This window comes from Castor canadensis, chromosome 12, assembly GCF_047511655.1.
Source record: "Castor canadensis chromosome 12, mCasCan1.hap1v2, whole genome shotgun sequence".
NCBI classification, from domain to species: domain Eukaryota; kingdom Metazoa; phylum Chordata; class Mammalia; order Rodentia; family Castoridae; genus Castor; species Castor canadensis.
The window spans coordinates 75,885,606-75,900,621 of NC_133397.1; the positions used below are offsets into that span (position 1 = coordinate 75,885,606).

Genomic DNA, 15,016 nt, shown 5'->3' on the forward strand with positions numbered 1-15,016 from the left:
AAAGGCTGTTGCTATCTACACCCTAGCATTCTGATGGCCTCAGAGAAGACTTGTGTGAGAGCAGGGTCTCCCATGCGAGGTCATGACCACAACGCTTCATAAACCTTGAGTGACAGCAGCCCTGGCCTCGGGCCCACAGAGCTGCCACCAAAGGACCCAAGGCTGAGTGGCCTCTAGAAAAGGGTCCATGTTTGTCTTCTACAGAAGGAGAATGGGTGTGTGTTAGGAAGTGTCAGCAGTGTACAGCAGGCAGGGCATCAGGCTCCACCTCTTCTCTCCAAGGGGAGGCAGGGAGCTTAAAGTGGATGAGACTAAGCCCTTTAAAGGCCTGACAGAGCCGGCTGTGCTGAGCCCTGGGCTTCCCTATCCTGCAGCACAGAACACCCCAGGTTAGCAAACACATCCCCCACAGCACACGCTAGCAATTAATGGAAGGCCGCACACATGACTGACGAGCATGCCCATCTGGAACACTTACATTCACGTCCCCAGCAGCCACCGAGGAGAGAGAAGAAAACACTCTGTTAGGACAGGGTCTTTGGGGATGAAACCCACCACACTTAATACTAGGTCCCACATACTTGATTTTAAAAGAAGGGGGCAAATATCTCTGGCTAATTATAGACAGTAACCCTGAGTTCTGGTCCATGTTCCATCAAGATAGGTAGGGAGAAAAGAGGGGTGGAGGAGAGATACAAAAATAGAAGCAGGGGAGGGAGGGGGCAGGGAGAGAGAGGTGCAGGAAACAACAGGAACAGATTGACAGAGGAGAAGGAACAGAGCAGAGGTGGAGGGGGGGAGAACCTTCTGGGATCCAAAATGTGCAACTTAGAATAGGCTCTGCCTAATATCTGCAGCTTTGTGGGGCCTCTGATTCTATTGCCAAGGCTGGCACTGCCCTATGAGGAGCTTACAGGCTTCCAAGATGCCCATCCTTCCTTTCCCAATCCCCATCCTGAATTAAGATCTGGATTTACAATCCTTAGGAAACTATACTTTCTGCTCAGGGATCCTGGGGCTCTACTAGTCCCCCAAATACCTTAAACCTTTCCAGGCTCTGGCCTGATCACCCCCCCACCATATGATACCATTCCAGGGGGCCAGGAAGAAAGCATTGGTGACACCGTGGAATCCTCTCTCGTGGCATTGCTGCTTGAGAGTTGACCTCCAGCCCCAGGTGCAAAATAAACCTCCCCCAACATTGTCTGCCACCACTTCACAGACCAGTGTCCTTCACTTGCAGAGATCTTCAGAGCTGGAAGGACCACAAGACATCCAACCCAACCTCACCACCTTATGGAGGAGGAGACTGAGTTCTAGAGTGCAGTGACTTCCCCAAGGTCACAGTCGGGAATGCGATAGAGGAATCATCAGATAGTTCCTTGCAAGCAGTCCTGGGGATCAGCGAGAGCACTGGATGTAAATAGGGCTTTCCCCTGGAGAGGGAAAGGCCCTAGAAACTTGGGGCTGGATCAAGGCATCCAGGCTAGGTCTCTGAGCATAGCCATTCAGCTGGAGGCCTCTACCAAGTCCTGCCTGCTCTGCTCCCTAACAGCCCCTTATTTGCTTTGGGGAGAGGAAACACTGAATCTTGGACATACCAGTACACATAGCTGGCCAACCTGCCTGCACAGCGGCCCACCAAAATTCTTACCATCAGCTGCAGTTATATTTAAACGGCTGGAATGTAGCCTCTGATTATGAAACCACCAGGTGTCACAGCAGGTGAGGGCTTCTGAGAGCTGCACAGAGCAGTGCCAGGAGCAAAGAATGGAGCAGAGTAAACTTTACCCTTCTGGCTCCCACAAGTGACAATATTCCAGGATTAGAGGTCATGGAATTTACAGGTTCAAACTTTTTGGTTTTTGGTTTTTTTGGTGCTACTAGGGACTAAACTCAGGATGCTCTACCACTTGAGCCATGTCGCCAGCCCAGATTCAAACTTCTGAAGAATGACTAGACAGAAATAACCACTGTCTCCTGGGACCACCAGGGCTGCATGGTTGTTTCTGGTGAACTAGTAAGTCCACCAGGCCCAAGTCGTAGAGCCTAGCACTGGAAAAAGCTGTGTGCAGCCCCTCAACTTCCAATGTGGACTGGAAGGCCCCAGTGGGACCTAGGTGGGTTGTCAAGCCTGGGTAGAACACTGCTCTCCAACTGTGTGCCTGCTCAGCACTCCGATGTTGCTCACCTTGCACTTGGACCCCCTAGCTTCCCTGGTCTCTCTTTTTTTTTTTTAACTAATTAAATAATAACTGAGTTTTTATTTCTTCCATAACTTTTAAAATGTAAACATCCTGTGATCAGCCAGCCTTTACTTCCAGGTAACTTCTTCATTGGGCCTCAATTCCCTTTTATATAAAAGACTCTTGTTCCGGAAGGCAGTTAGCCTTTCATCATTCTTTCTGTCTAGAAAACATCCAAGGACAAATCCCGAAGGGACAAGTATATGAACCCAGTGGTCACGCACAATCTGAAGGAGGCTCACCATGATGGCTGCGGCCCAGGTACCAACAATGACCCTATGGCCAAGGGCAGCCAGCTGCCTCCCTGGTCTCTTATAGACCTTAAAACATTAGCACTAAGAAACCTAAAAATGAAGAAATGGAGGGAAAGCAGAACACTTCATGTAAGGCAGTTTCATGTCCTGATAGGCTGCCATCCATATGGATGTGCGAAGAGCCTAATAATTGCGAGGGTGCCCCCTCCACCCCATCCTCAAAGCCAAGGATGGATCCTCTATTGGGGAACCAGGAAGGATCACAAGGATACTGGGCTAAAGTCCCTAAGGTGTCCAGTTGAGGTTAGGCAAACAGGAAGAGCAGGTCATAAACGAACAACACTGCCAATAGCAGGGTAGCCATGGCTCCACCAAGCTGTCACTCACAAACACTGGGTGGGAAAAGGCCAGTTTCATCCTCTCTCCGAGTTCTCCTGGCTACTCCAGGTTATAATAATAGCAACAATCCTTTAAAAAGCTCTTTCACAGCCATTTTCACAACAGTGCAGGGAAGTGGGAACATAGGGATCTTTATCTTCATTTCAAGATTGAGAAACGGTGGCTCAGAGTAGTTAGGCGGCGACTCACACGAAGTTGCATAGCTGGTAAGTGGCAAAGCAGGACCAGGGCTCCCTTGGCTGCACCAGGACCAGAACCCCCTGGAACTTCAGGACTTTGTCACTTCAGAGGACCTTTGTAAATTCCTAATCCTCATTACTCATAGCACAGGGAAGTATGACCCTGTGGAGGTTGAAAAATCCCCACACATTCTTTGATACTCCTCCTTTCAAGAGGTGGAAATGAGTCTCCTCCCCTTGAATGTGGGCTGGATTTAATGACTCGCTTCCAATAAATAAAATAAGGCAGAAGTGGCAGGTGTAACTTCAAAAATGAGGTCATGAAGGATACCATGGTTTCCTGCCTGTCCTCTACCTCTTGGACCACTCACTTTGGGCCAAGCCACCTGCCATGTTGTAGCGACATTCTGGCAGCCCTGGAGAAGCCCATGAAATAAGGAATTGAGGCCTCTTTCCATCAGTAGCCATGACAGCCATCTTGAAGTGGATCCTCCAGACTCAGTTAAGCCATCAGATGGCTGAGCTCTTGTGGACATTTTGACTATGGCCTCTTGAGAGATTTGGCTGCTCCCATCCTAGCCCACAGACACTGCAAAACAGTGTGTTTGCTGTTTTAAAGGTCCTCTTCCCTCTCCTGGACCATGCAGATGGAAAGGAGCCCCGAGGCCAGGTGCCAGCTCATGGTTAGGGCCTCCTCCTGAGGCCAGAGTCCAGCAGGCTACAGGGGGTTGGCTGCTACTCACCTTTCCGGGTCCTGCAGGTGGAGCAGCAGGTACACACTGTAGGAATGGGGTGGGGCACCATCAGCAATATCCCCCACCCGATAGGAACCAGTCCCAGGCAAACGGGGAGGCCCCAGGGAGGTGTGGGGAAACCCAGGAAAGAGGGTCTCTGCAGAGATACCAAGATGAAGGAGGGGACACTTCAACTTCAGCTTCCTTGTTGGTGCTAGAACATACCCTCACCTGGCCCTGTGTCCTGCAGCCCAATGGAGGGTGAGGGGATAGGATCAAAGTCTCCTCTGGGAAATAAATCCACCCCCTCCCAGAAGCCTCCTTCTCCTCCAGCCCTTCCTGTTTAGAAAGCCCTCCAGAAAACCTCCTCAGATTGATCTCTGAATCCAATGCACTAGTTACTATCTGGGCATTTGGCTGAAAGCCTAATTGGCTACTGCCTTGCAAACACCATTGATCTTGGTGCATGTTGGGGTCTTGTTATACAGCATTATACACATGCTGACTGAGTGACAAAACCCATGGAAGGCTAGCATCATTCATTCAACTCCTTATGTACCTATGCCAGGCATTCAGTGGATTGTGTCTAAGTCCCTCCCAGTTCACTCTGCAGGGAGGGTAATATCAGTCCCTGCCTGCCCTGCCCCTTAAGCAAAAAGGAAAACTCCAAGCAGGTTCTCAAGAGGTCAGTTCAGGTGCACTACCCCTCCCTGCGTGCCAAAAGCAGCAGGAGAATTATCCTTCTCCATCTCCAATGGAGATGTCCAGAGCCTGTCTGCACCTCCTAAGACCACATGCCTCTATGTGCCGAGCCTGTGTTGGCCCTTTGGGGGTAGTTAGAGGGAGGCACAGACAGCATCTGTCGTCCAGGAGCTAGCAAGGCAAAGTCAGCATACAGGTACAGTCTGTGCACTCCCTTCCTCCCTTGCTTGCTTCCTCTTTCCTTGGGGTACAGAGGGCTGAGTAAACCTTCCTTCTCAGTTTTCATCAAACGGTCATCACTGGTTCATGGGAACCCTCACTTTTTATGAACAGTTGCATGACTTTTGTCCCAATACCTCACTCACATTCTTCTTCCTCTTCAGGAGCAGTGATTTTAACATTTGAATCTCTCTCTTTCTCTCTTTTGTGGCAGTACTGGGGTTTGAACTCAGGCCATTGTGCTAAGTAGGCAGGAGCTCTATCATTTGAGCCACACCCCAGCCCTTTTTGCTTTCAGGTATTTTTTTTTAATAGGGTCTTGCATTTATGCTTAGGCCAGCCTGGACCACGATACTACTGCCTTACACATCCCAAGTAGCTGAGATGGCAGGCATGCAGACTTTAATTAATTGAGATGGAGTCTTGCTAATTTTTTGCCCAGACTGGCCTCAAAAGAAATCTTCCAATCTCCCCTTCCAGGGTAGTAGCTAGGATTACAAGCATGAGCCATTGCACCTGGCTGAATATGCATCATTTTGTTATTACAAACTGTATTGTTCTTTTGCTTAATACTTGTGCTTTTATTTCACATAAATTGTTACATAAAATCTCCTTCTGTTTGTTCTCTTTTCATAAGGCATCATGCTTTCAGGATCCATCTATGTGTCCATTTAATCTGTGACTTCCAATGACTGCACAGGCTTTCTTGGGCTGCAGCCACAGTCTCTTACTTGTCCTCTCTCCCAGGTTGTCTTTCACTCCTGCCATCTGTCCAGAGTTTACAAATGGTCTTGTTGTTCCTCACAACCCTAAGATGCAGGCTGACTAGGGATTATTTGGCCCTTTTTCCAAAGGCAAAAACAAAAGGAAATTGGGTCTGTTCCCTGTGCCAAGGTTAAATCCTCTGCTAGTGGCTGGTATATTCTGAGAAAAGTTCTGAAGCTGAATCTAGGCCCAGAAGGAATAAGCATGGTGACTACTTAGTGGTGGTGTCTGCTTCACTGTATAGCATTTTCTCCGTATGCACAGGCCCAGGGTCACCCAGCCAGAATGGAAGCCCAGTCAGCTCTCTTACTCAAGGGTACTTTCTACTACCCTTGAAAGGGCACAGCAGCCCTGTGTGGCTGGGCTTTCTCTGCCAGACCTCCTCCTAGGGATCCTGACCTTCACTCTAGGGGCAGAACAGCCTCAGAGCTTCCTATGTAGGCCTTTTGCCCCACACCCAGAGCCTGGACCATCTTTCACCTGTCCGTCTTTCTGTAATGGCTTTTGTTTTAGGCCCCAAAACAGCTGGAGAGAGTGCCACATGTCCCTGGCCTCTCTGCTGGGTCGGCACTTCCCTTTTCTGCCTCTTGAGCCACAGATGCTGAGGCCAAGGGAAAGGACAGTGAAAGATCAGGTCATGTTGCAGCATTAGCTGGTTCCACCCAACTGCCAAAGCACTCCCCTCTGCCTCCCTGAGGGGTAACAGGGGATGTCACCAGCTCTGCTAATGGAGGGTGGCAGAGCCAAACACTAAACCAAATCATTCCAAACTCTGTTCTCTCTGTCGCTAAACTGAGAAGGTGATCAAGGCCTAGCAGAAATCCCCATCATCTTTTGGACCCAGCCAAGCTCCTCACATTCCCAGTTCTGAGGCCACCCTGAATAATTCAGCAAGGGGAGGTCTGGATGGAGATTTTGGTCCTGTGTGGCCTTAGGACCATGCATGACCTCTCTGAGCCTGCTTTCTCTACCTGGTTCTCCTCTAGAGTGGTGTGATAGACTCTTAGAGGGAAAAGGACTGCAGGGTTACAAAACACCACTTCCTAGCCATTGCAGGAATCCCTGATTTGGGCCACCTCAAAATCAGGGATCTCACTGCCTCACAAAGCAGCCCATTCCTTCCCTGGTCACAAAATGTTTTCTTGGGTGAGATAAATAACAAAAGCAATAATAGCTACTACATACTAGTGTCAGGCACGATCCTAAATACTTTACCTGGCTTATTTCAATCAAATCCTCACAAATGGTGTATTCCTGAGTACAAACATGGAATCTGAGTTACAGAGAGGGTTAAACTGCTTGCTCAGGTCATACAGCTAGGAAGTGGCTACTCCCTTGATCCCTTGATTCTTGCTCTGCCCTCTAGGCCTCACAGAATGGGGCCCCTTTTTCTCCTAAGTGACATCTTCCACTTGAGGCTCAGTAATCGGTCAAGGTTGGAAGCAATATCTATTTCCGGGCAGTGCCCAACAGGCTAAAAGCCATAGCTGGTCAATGAAGCTTGATGGTCCATGGGTGACTGAACAGAGGACTCTGGCCTGGCAGCCACAAAGCCACACTTTATGGCAGCTTATCAGCAGATGACCCAGTAACAGTCTCCTTGCCTAGTCCTTTTCTCTCTTTCTCTTCTTTACTCTTTTATTGTTGTGCTGGGTGGGGGTACATTGTGGCATTTACAAAAGTTCTCACAGTTATCAAATATATCATACTTGAATTCACCCCCTTCACCATTCTTTATCCTCCCCTCCCCTGGCCTTTGTCTTTTCACTGGTAAAAGCAGTGGGTTGGACTGAGTCATCCCTGGATGTTGGAGGTTCCACTCTAGGTTCTGGGAGTGAGGGATTCTCTCAGGAGATAACCCTTCCCTAAGGTGGCCTTCATCCCTGTCCCCTGGACAACCCCCCCTCTCCTCAGTTTTACTCTGCTTCTAGGGTTAAAACATCTCCTCCAAAAATCCACCATCTTCAAACCTGGGGGAGCAGCAAAGGGGACATTACTGAGAGGCCGGAGTGGAATGATGATCACCAAGGGTGTTGATAGATAGATCTAGGTCTGAGTGTGAGCTGTCATGCCCATGGTTCATACCCCCACCTCCTAGTCAAGTGGGATCTGTCAAGATCTGGGGCTCAGAGCCAAGGTGCCCCCCAGTAGGCTGCACCTCAGAGCATGCAGTCTGGGTCCAGGTGGCCTTGAGGTCCCCAATTGACTCTGTTTAAGGGCAGGGCAGACACCAGGCACACATCCACAGGTTTCAAAAGAATGGCCCAATTCCTCCTTCTCTCATTTCACTCCCATCAGAGTGTGATCTAGCACAGCCCTCTATACCACTGTCATCACCACTTCGCTGTATAGCAGCTGTACTCAGCTCCCGAGAGCCAAAGTCCTTGTCATCAGCCTGAGGACCAGTATGGGAAACCATGAGTCCTGGCCCAGCTCCTTAACCCCCAAGTCCATGCCCCAACCCTCCAGGAGCCTGAAACCCACACTGATGGATCAGACACGGGGGGGTTCTGAATGCATCTGCATCTCCACAGTATAATATGTGTAGGTCTCACCCCGAGCCCCTGGAGGCCTCTGGGGATGGGCTCAGGATCCTGCATGTGGAGCAAGCTTGCCAGGTCAATCCCCATACGGGTAGCCTCAAGCCAGGTTCTTGACAACCAGAGACAGAGATGCAGTTATCAGAAGGCCCTGGCCTCCCCAAAATTAGACCTTAGAGCTTGTGTGGCCCTGGGTAGGTGTGGGTTGGGGGGCATGGTGAATGGGTGGTCAGGGATGGAGGAGGAAACAGTAGAGTGAGAGAAGGGACAGGAATTATTCAGGCAGCAAGAAGAGCCATGTTTGCTGTCAGCCCTGGATGAGTGAGAGAAGACACTCATGTGTTCTACACAGGTAAGGCTCCTGAATGTGGGGTCACACACACAGAGAACAAAGAGAGCTGTGCCAGCTGCCTCTAGGCCTAGCCCAGGTACTCCCATTCAACACCCCCAAATCCCCAGGCAATAAAATAGAGGAAGAGGGGCCCTCTGCTGCAGGTGACCTAACCTGCCCCTGGGCAGAGTCCCCCAAGAAAGCCTGAGACAGTCTAATGACCATTTCTGTTGGTGGCAGATCCACAGGACAAATGCCAGGTTGCATGCCACCTGATGGACTAGGCTTCTCAGTGAAAACAAAGCCCAAAGAGTAGAAAAGAGGTAAAGTGAAGAGACACTTACCTGAGCTGCCAGCACTTTCAGAAGCACTCCTGGACATCTTAGGCTGGCTGTGTTTGCCACTGACCCGCCCAGAACCAGGTGGAGGAGGGCCCGAGGGAGCAGGGGCACCGTCTCCCCTGATGGTGGTGAGATCTTGCATGCTGAAGCTCCGGAGTCTTTCCGATAAGGCACCCTGTCCCTGGATACAACACAGGAGGGCACACATCAGAGGCCTGACCACATGAGTCATGGGGGCAGATGCAACAAAGGTCAAGAGACTATTTCTCAGAGGCTTGGCAAGGTGGAAATCAAGTCTTGGGATGCCTCTACCAAGGCGAAGGGACCCAGGTATATTTGCTGGAAACAAAGAAAGGGTCAAACCCAGCACATTCCAGGACTTCTCTGGGGCTCAGCCATTGGTCTTCTGGCTTCAGGCTCCTTCCAACACCCCCTTGACGACCGGGGCCCAGGGATGATTTCTGCCTGGAGTACTTACTCTCTAAGCTGCCCCTCTGGCTTTACACAAGTGAAAATCCATATATGGCTATGTATTTCTCAGTTCTAAGTACACAAGAATGCGGTCGGAAAATCAAAACCTAATATTCTATATGCTCATCCCTTACTCTTTCCAAACGATATAAAATGCACACAATATTGTTTTAATATGTGACAACAATAATTTTTTTTACATATGCAGCTGTTTCTGTTTATAAGGCACATTTACTTATGTGGGTGCATTTGAGCTTCATAAAATACCCAAAAGGTAATGAATCAGGAACAGGAAAATGGTATTTAAAAAAAAAATCCCTGCTGCTGACTGTAACCATTTCATATTCTGAGGGAGCCATGGCATTACTCTTGAGGTCAGGGGATTGTTGTTTTGTTTAGGAAAGCAAGATAAATGCATGATAGGGTGAAAGAGAAGGTCCTGGCCACTTGGGTGGCAGGATCTGCCATAGTGGACAGGATCACAGTGAAGGCTGAGGGCTAGAACAGTGCTTCAGGTGTGCCTCAGCGTGGGGGAAAGAAAACCTAAGACTGGGACAGGACTGGTAGGAGACTGGAGTTACTAAGAATTGGGTTGGGATTTGGAGCAAGTAGTAACGAGCAAGTAACTACGAGGCAAATCAATGAACTTGGGCCTGTTCAGAAATGCTGGGGCATGCAGACCGTCCTCAAGTATCAGGGCAACAATGGGGACCAGAGGTACAGAGGACAGCAGCGTTAGGAGAGTATTTTATTGGGATAATTATGGACTTGGGGACAATAAGGCACAACAGGCTTAACAGAACCAACAAATCACCACAAAATGAATCAGAGCAGCTGGCACCAGGACTCGGGGCTGCTGATGGGTTTGGTGAAACAGGCAAGAGCCAAAATAATTTAGAGGCTTTCAGAGTTGGGAGAGGGTTTGAGAGCTGGGTATGGTGGTGCATGCCTGTAATCCCAGCACTTGGGAGGCTGAGGCAGGAGCATCTTGAGTTCAAGGCCAGTCTGAGCTATTTAGTGAGATCCTATCTCAAAAAAATAAAATAAAGTAAAATAAAAAACACATAGATAAATAACTGACAAACAAAGCACTGCAATCCCCTGACACGAAAGATCCAGAGTGAGTTAGAGACAAACAAAAGGGACCAGCAGACAGTTTAGAAGAAAGGCCAACACAAAGCAAAGATGCATTAAAATATGAAGTAGATAAGTTCCCAACCTACCAAATATACAGAAACCACGCATCTAGGAAACTAACAACAGTAACAAAAGAAAACCACTCAAACCACTCAAATGTGTAGAATTAGGATTATAAATCGAAGCAAAAGAGTATCTGGAGGACATGATGTGAAAAGCAGAAATCACCCTCATTTCCTCAGAAACGGCTATTTAGAATGGAGGGGGAGGAAGGGTCCCAGGCCTTACATGCTGAAGATTAACAGCTGGGAATCTCTGCCAAGAAAACGAGGGCCGGTCAGCGCCTGTTATATCCCTTCCAAATCTACTATTTTACTCAGTAACATTTTGAATGTCATTTATTTTTGCAGTTCAGAGGACTGAACCCAGGACTGCACACTTCCCTTCCCCTTCCTCACATCTAGAATTTGAAAGAATAAAAATCGGTTCTGAGAAAACATTCTGATAACTAATTGAGTAATTCAATGTGAGGTAAACACTTAGGCCTGATGCACTCTTTTTCGTTGTTGGATTTTGAGACAGGGTCTCATGATGTGTGCTAGCTGGCCTCAAACTCACATCCTCCTGCCTCAAACTCCCAAATGCTGGGATTATATGTGTGCACCACCACCCCTGACTATGATGTACTCTTTCATTCATCTTACTCATTTATCTGTCCAACAATGACTTATCAAGTACTTTCTATGAACAACATACTCTTCTGGGTATTATTAGAAAATAGCAAAAATACAGCTCAATTTCTGACAAAAAATAAGATGACAAAGGTACAAATAACACAGAAGTACCTTATCAGGGCCTGGTGGAATGGCTCAAGTGGTAGAATGCTTGCCTAGCAAGCACAAGGCCCTAAGCTCAACCCCCAGGACCACAAACAAAACAAAAACCAAAAAACATCAAAACTTTAAAAAAAAAAAAAAGGAAGTGCCTTACCAGAAGTTACAGAACGTGAAGAATAAGAACAAGAGTTCTCAATGAGACCTGGATTCACATTCCACTCCTATCCTTCAGCAACTGGGCAAACTTAACCTCTCTCCAACTCAATTCCCTCATCTGCAGAAAAGTATCCACCTGGCAGGATGCTGGTGCATATTCAGTGAGATTATGCCCTTTAAGTACCCGTTATGGAACCCAAGGCAGAGGAAGTGTTCAACAAGGCCAACTATGACGATCATGTTGCTGCTGCTTGGACACCTAAGTTGCCATTGAAATCAGAGAAGGAAAAGATTGCTTCTGGCCAAGAGGACCAGGAGGGGCTCCAAGACCCCAAGCCCAAATACATGGTCAGGGACTAACTCCATCTGCAACAGTTCAGAGAGAAAACAGCAGTAGGCATCATTCATGTCCATTTGAGCAAAGGGCTCAATTTCACTCCCAGAAGCCAGCCAGTCTAGCTCCAATATCGCTAGCATTATGAAGACTGGAAGTGGCAGGAGTTAGCTCAGTACCAACCCAGTCCTGTGACAGAGGAAAATACAGGGGCATGGAGACAGAATCTTGAAAACAAACTAGCCCTTCTTCATCAAAAGAGTTGGAGGTGTTTAAGATCAACATGTCTTTCTCATTTGTAAACCTCTTAGCCCTGCTCAGACTCTACTCAAAAGCTTGTTCCCACTCACCTCCCACAAACCCTAATCCACCTGCCACTTCAGTTCAGCTCTGCTCTGGAGAGCCTTTGTTTTGTTATTCTGGACACAGTCAAGGGCTGTCCATTGGTAGTCTGCAAAATTGAGCTCCCTACTTAGGGAAATTAATTTCCCTAAGATTGGAAAAAGCTCATTTCCAATCTATGAATCTATGATTCAATGAACTATATTGCCATATTAAGGGCTCTGAGAAGCCCTCCAGTACTTCAGGTTGTTTAACTCAGTGTATCCCAGATGTAATTGACCACAGTAGGATGTACTGTTACTTGACCATCTAAAAGACATTTCCACCCCATTCTTGAAATGAGAAAATGTAAAAACATTTTCCCATCCCTCTTGTAGCTACAGATGACCTTATCATTCAGTTCTGGCCAATGGAATGCAAAGGGAAATCTGGGGGATTTCTGGGAAAGATATTTTCTCTTCTTGATCTGTAAGAAAAAGGCCTGATCCTACTCTCTGTTTTGAAGAGTGCCTGGATGCTCAGATGTCTAGAACTGACGTATCTAGGCAAATCATAGAGCTATCTACCCAGTTCCTCTGCATCACTAGGTCACTGATGATGGACAGCTCCCACCTACTCCTAGACTTCTTATAAGTGATTTTCATCAATTCCAAGGCACATTGTATTTTCATCTCTGAAACTGGATTGAGTCTTCAATCCAGTTCCCTGACATGGTTGTTACCGCCTACACATGAATGCACTCGGTTGTTACTCCCCGTAGCACAAATGAACAATGGAAGCCCCTGAGTGTTCAATTAGCAAACCACTTGAGAAAGAAATATGAGTCCCATTGTCTAAAAACACATTCCACTGATACTTCTGGCACAATCAAGAAAGTGGCAGCATCAGAACTGGCAGAATGAGGATCAGCAGCAAAAATAAAATTCCAGAAACAACGGCTCTACATCATCAGTGCATTGGAAGAGCAGGGAATGGTGCAATGTGGCCATGACTGGATGAGCTAAATTGAAGAGCAATTCAGCAAACTTTGACAGTGAAGAATGAGGTTAGGGAGACCGTCACCCATTTGTTGTGCTTCCATGTTCCTTTTAATTGTATACACAGAAGTAACACTGGCAAAAAAGTCTGTCTAAATGAGTCTAAGAGTCTGTTTAATAAGTGGCAAACACTAGTGTAAAAGCACTGTGTCCTGATTTCACTGCCACTTCCCTTCTTAGTAGTACTTAAGACTATGATTTTAGACTCAATGAAATGGGTTGTAGCTTCTCGGAGCAGCTTTCTCTAACCATTCTGACTCTATGTAAGTGTTCTCAATGCTGCCTTTCTTCTTTGTTGTACTCCATGCAATTGTATTTAACTCCTGGCATTGTTGGTTTGCTCTCCTCCCCAGATTGTTTCCTTTACCATTGCAGTTGTGGATCTGCCACTCTACTTGACACACATTAGGGGTTAAGGGGTGGAAAGAATAAACAAGTGACCAAGCCAGGTGTGTCAGCACACACCTATAATCCCAGCCACTCAAGAAAAGGAGGCAGGAGGATCTCGAGTATGAGGCCAGACAAGAGAAAGTTATTGAAAAGCAAAGATAGAAAGATAGAAAACAAAACAAAAAAAAAAAAAGGACTGGGGATGTGTGGCACAAGTGGCAGACTGCTTGCTTAGCATGAGCAAGACCCTGAGTTCAATCCTCAGTACTGAGAGAGAGAGAGAGAGAGAGAGAGAGAGAGAGAAGAAAGAAAAGGGTAAACATACGACAGTTTGTGGAGCTGCTGCTTCTATGACCTGTGACCTGTAACAGCAGAAAACCCCCACCCTACCTGAATGCATCAGCCAGGGTCCCAGACCTGAGGCAGCATCCTGTTGACCAAGGAATTAGGATATGTCTAAAAGGAATGTATGGGAAGTGTCAGCGGGGCCCAGGAGGCAGGGACAGATGGCACATAATGTGTGAGGCAAGGTGTCTCAGAGGAAAGTGCCCTTGAGTGGCCGTTGGAGGACTTGTGTGGGTGAAGATGGGGACCAGGTAGAAACAGAAGTATATTTTGTAGTATCTGTCACCACTAAGAATTGCCACTTCTTTCCACCCCAGAGGGAATCTTGGTAGTTTTGTCTGGGGCTCCAGTTATCCTGTTTAATGACCATGAATGAATCTGATGAGCAAAAGTGCCTGCTGCAAGGAACAGACTTTCCTGCAAGGCAGGGGTATAAACTTTTCTTCACAACTCCACACTCTTTTGTCCTTGTAGAATTTCGTGCCAGGAACACTCTAATTTTCAGTAACACCTACAGTATTCCCTCAAGGTCACCTTGAGGAACACATTTGATGAATGTAAGGCTTGTACAACTCTGACAAATATCATTTAGACTAAAAAATGACATGGGAGGTTTTTTTTTTGTTTTTTTAACAAAAGGAAACAAAAATTAAAACAGAACTTAGAGGAAAGACATAGTATCTCCAGGAGCCCTTGATGAGGTCTTCCCTCCTGAAGGGACCACCAGGTCACAGAGGAAGGTACGGGCACAGCATGAATTTTAGCTCATCTCACTTCTGGTAGTAGCTAATTCCTGCTACTGATGACAATGAGAATAAAGGCAAAAGGTTTAGTGAGTCAGGCAAGCGGTAACCACTTTTCCCACCGGTAATTCAAGAAGAGTTAGTACTTCCGTCCAAATCCCACTGGGTACTCAGCTCACTGACAGTTAACCCCTGCAGCTATACATGCTTCACATCAGTGTCAAGCAGGCTCCTTATCAACATGCCACACAAAGAGCAAGCCTTGCTTGTGACATAAAATTGGATTAACAAACAAAACAGGAAAAAATGATAAGAATTCCTACATGATAGCATCAATAATCAAATTCAATTCATTCTCCAGGCATTAAACAAAGGGGAAAAAAATTCCAGTAAGTTAATCACATGTTAGATGTTACCAAATTAACACGCTGAGAGGCTCTGGCAGAATGATGAATTGGAGCCCAGCTCCATGTGCCCAGCCTGGAGTCACACACACTCACACACAGGTGTCTGGG

At 47.2% G+C, this 15,016-nt stretch overlaps 2 protein-coding genes across 6 annotated transcripts in view; both read right to left on the minus strand.

Annotated features, from left to right (window-relative positions):
* The window catches only part of Reep1 (receptor accessory protein 1), a 115,664-nt gene that overhangs the window by 9,285 nt on the left and 91,363 nt on the right, over positions 1–15,016 (minus strand). For 4 of the 5 annotated variants that reach the window (XM_074050139.1, XM_074050140.1, XM_074050141.1 and 1 more), the window contains exon 6: positions 8,714–8,891. In XM_074050139.1, coding sequence (XP_073906240.1) covers positions 8,714–8,891 — 178 coding nt within the window. Of the gene's footprint in view, positions 1–3,821; positions 3,858–8,713; positions 8,892–15,016 lie in introns of all 5 variants that reach the window. The other variant, XM_020179027.2, reaches the window with a different exon arrangement.
* LOC141414856 (NADH dehydrogenase [ubiquinone] 1 beta subcomplex subunit 1) lies at positions 2,193–2,576 on the minus strand. The gene has a single exon (XM_074050142.1). It carries the CDS (start codon positions 2,489–2,491, stop codon positions 2,315–2,317), a length of 177 nt encoding a protein of 58 aa, XP_073906243.1. The 5' UTR covers positions 2,492–2,576; the 3' UTR covers positions 2,193–2,314.

Excerpts from the sequence above, each read along its gene's own strand:
- LOC141414856 (XM_074050142.1), bottom strand. The coding sequence starts at position 2,491 with ATGGTGAGCCTCCTTCAGATTGTGCGTGACCACTGGGTTCATATACTT.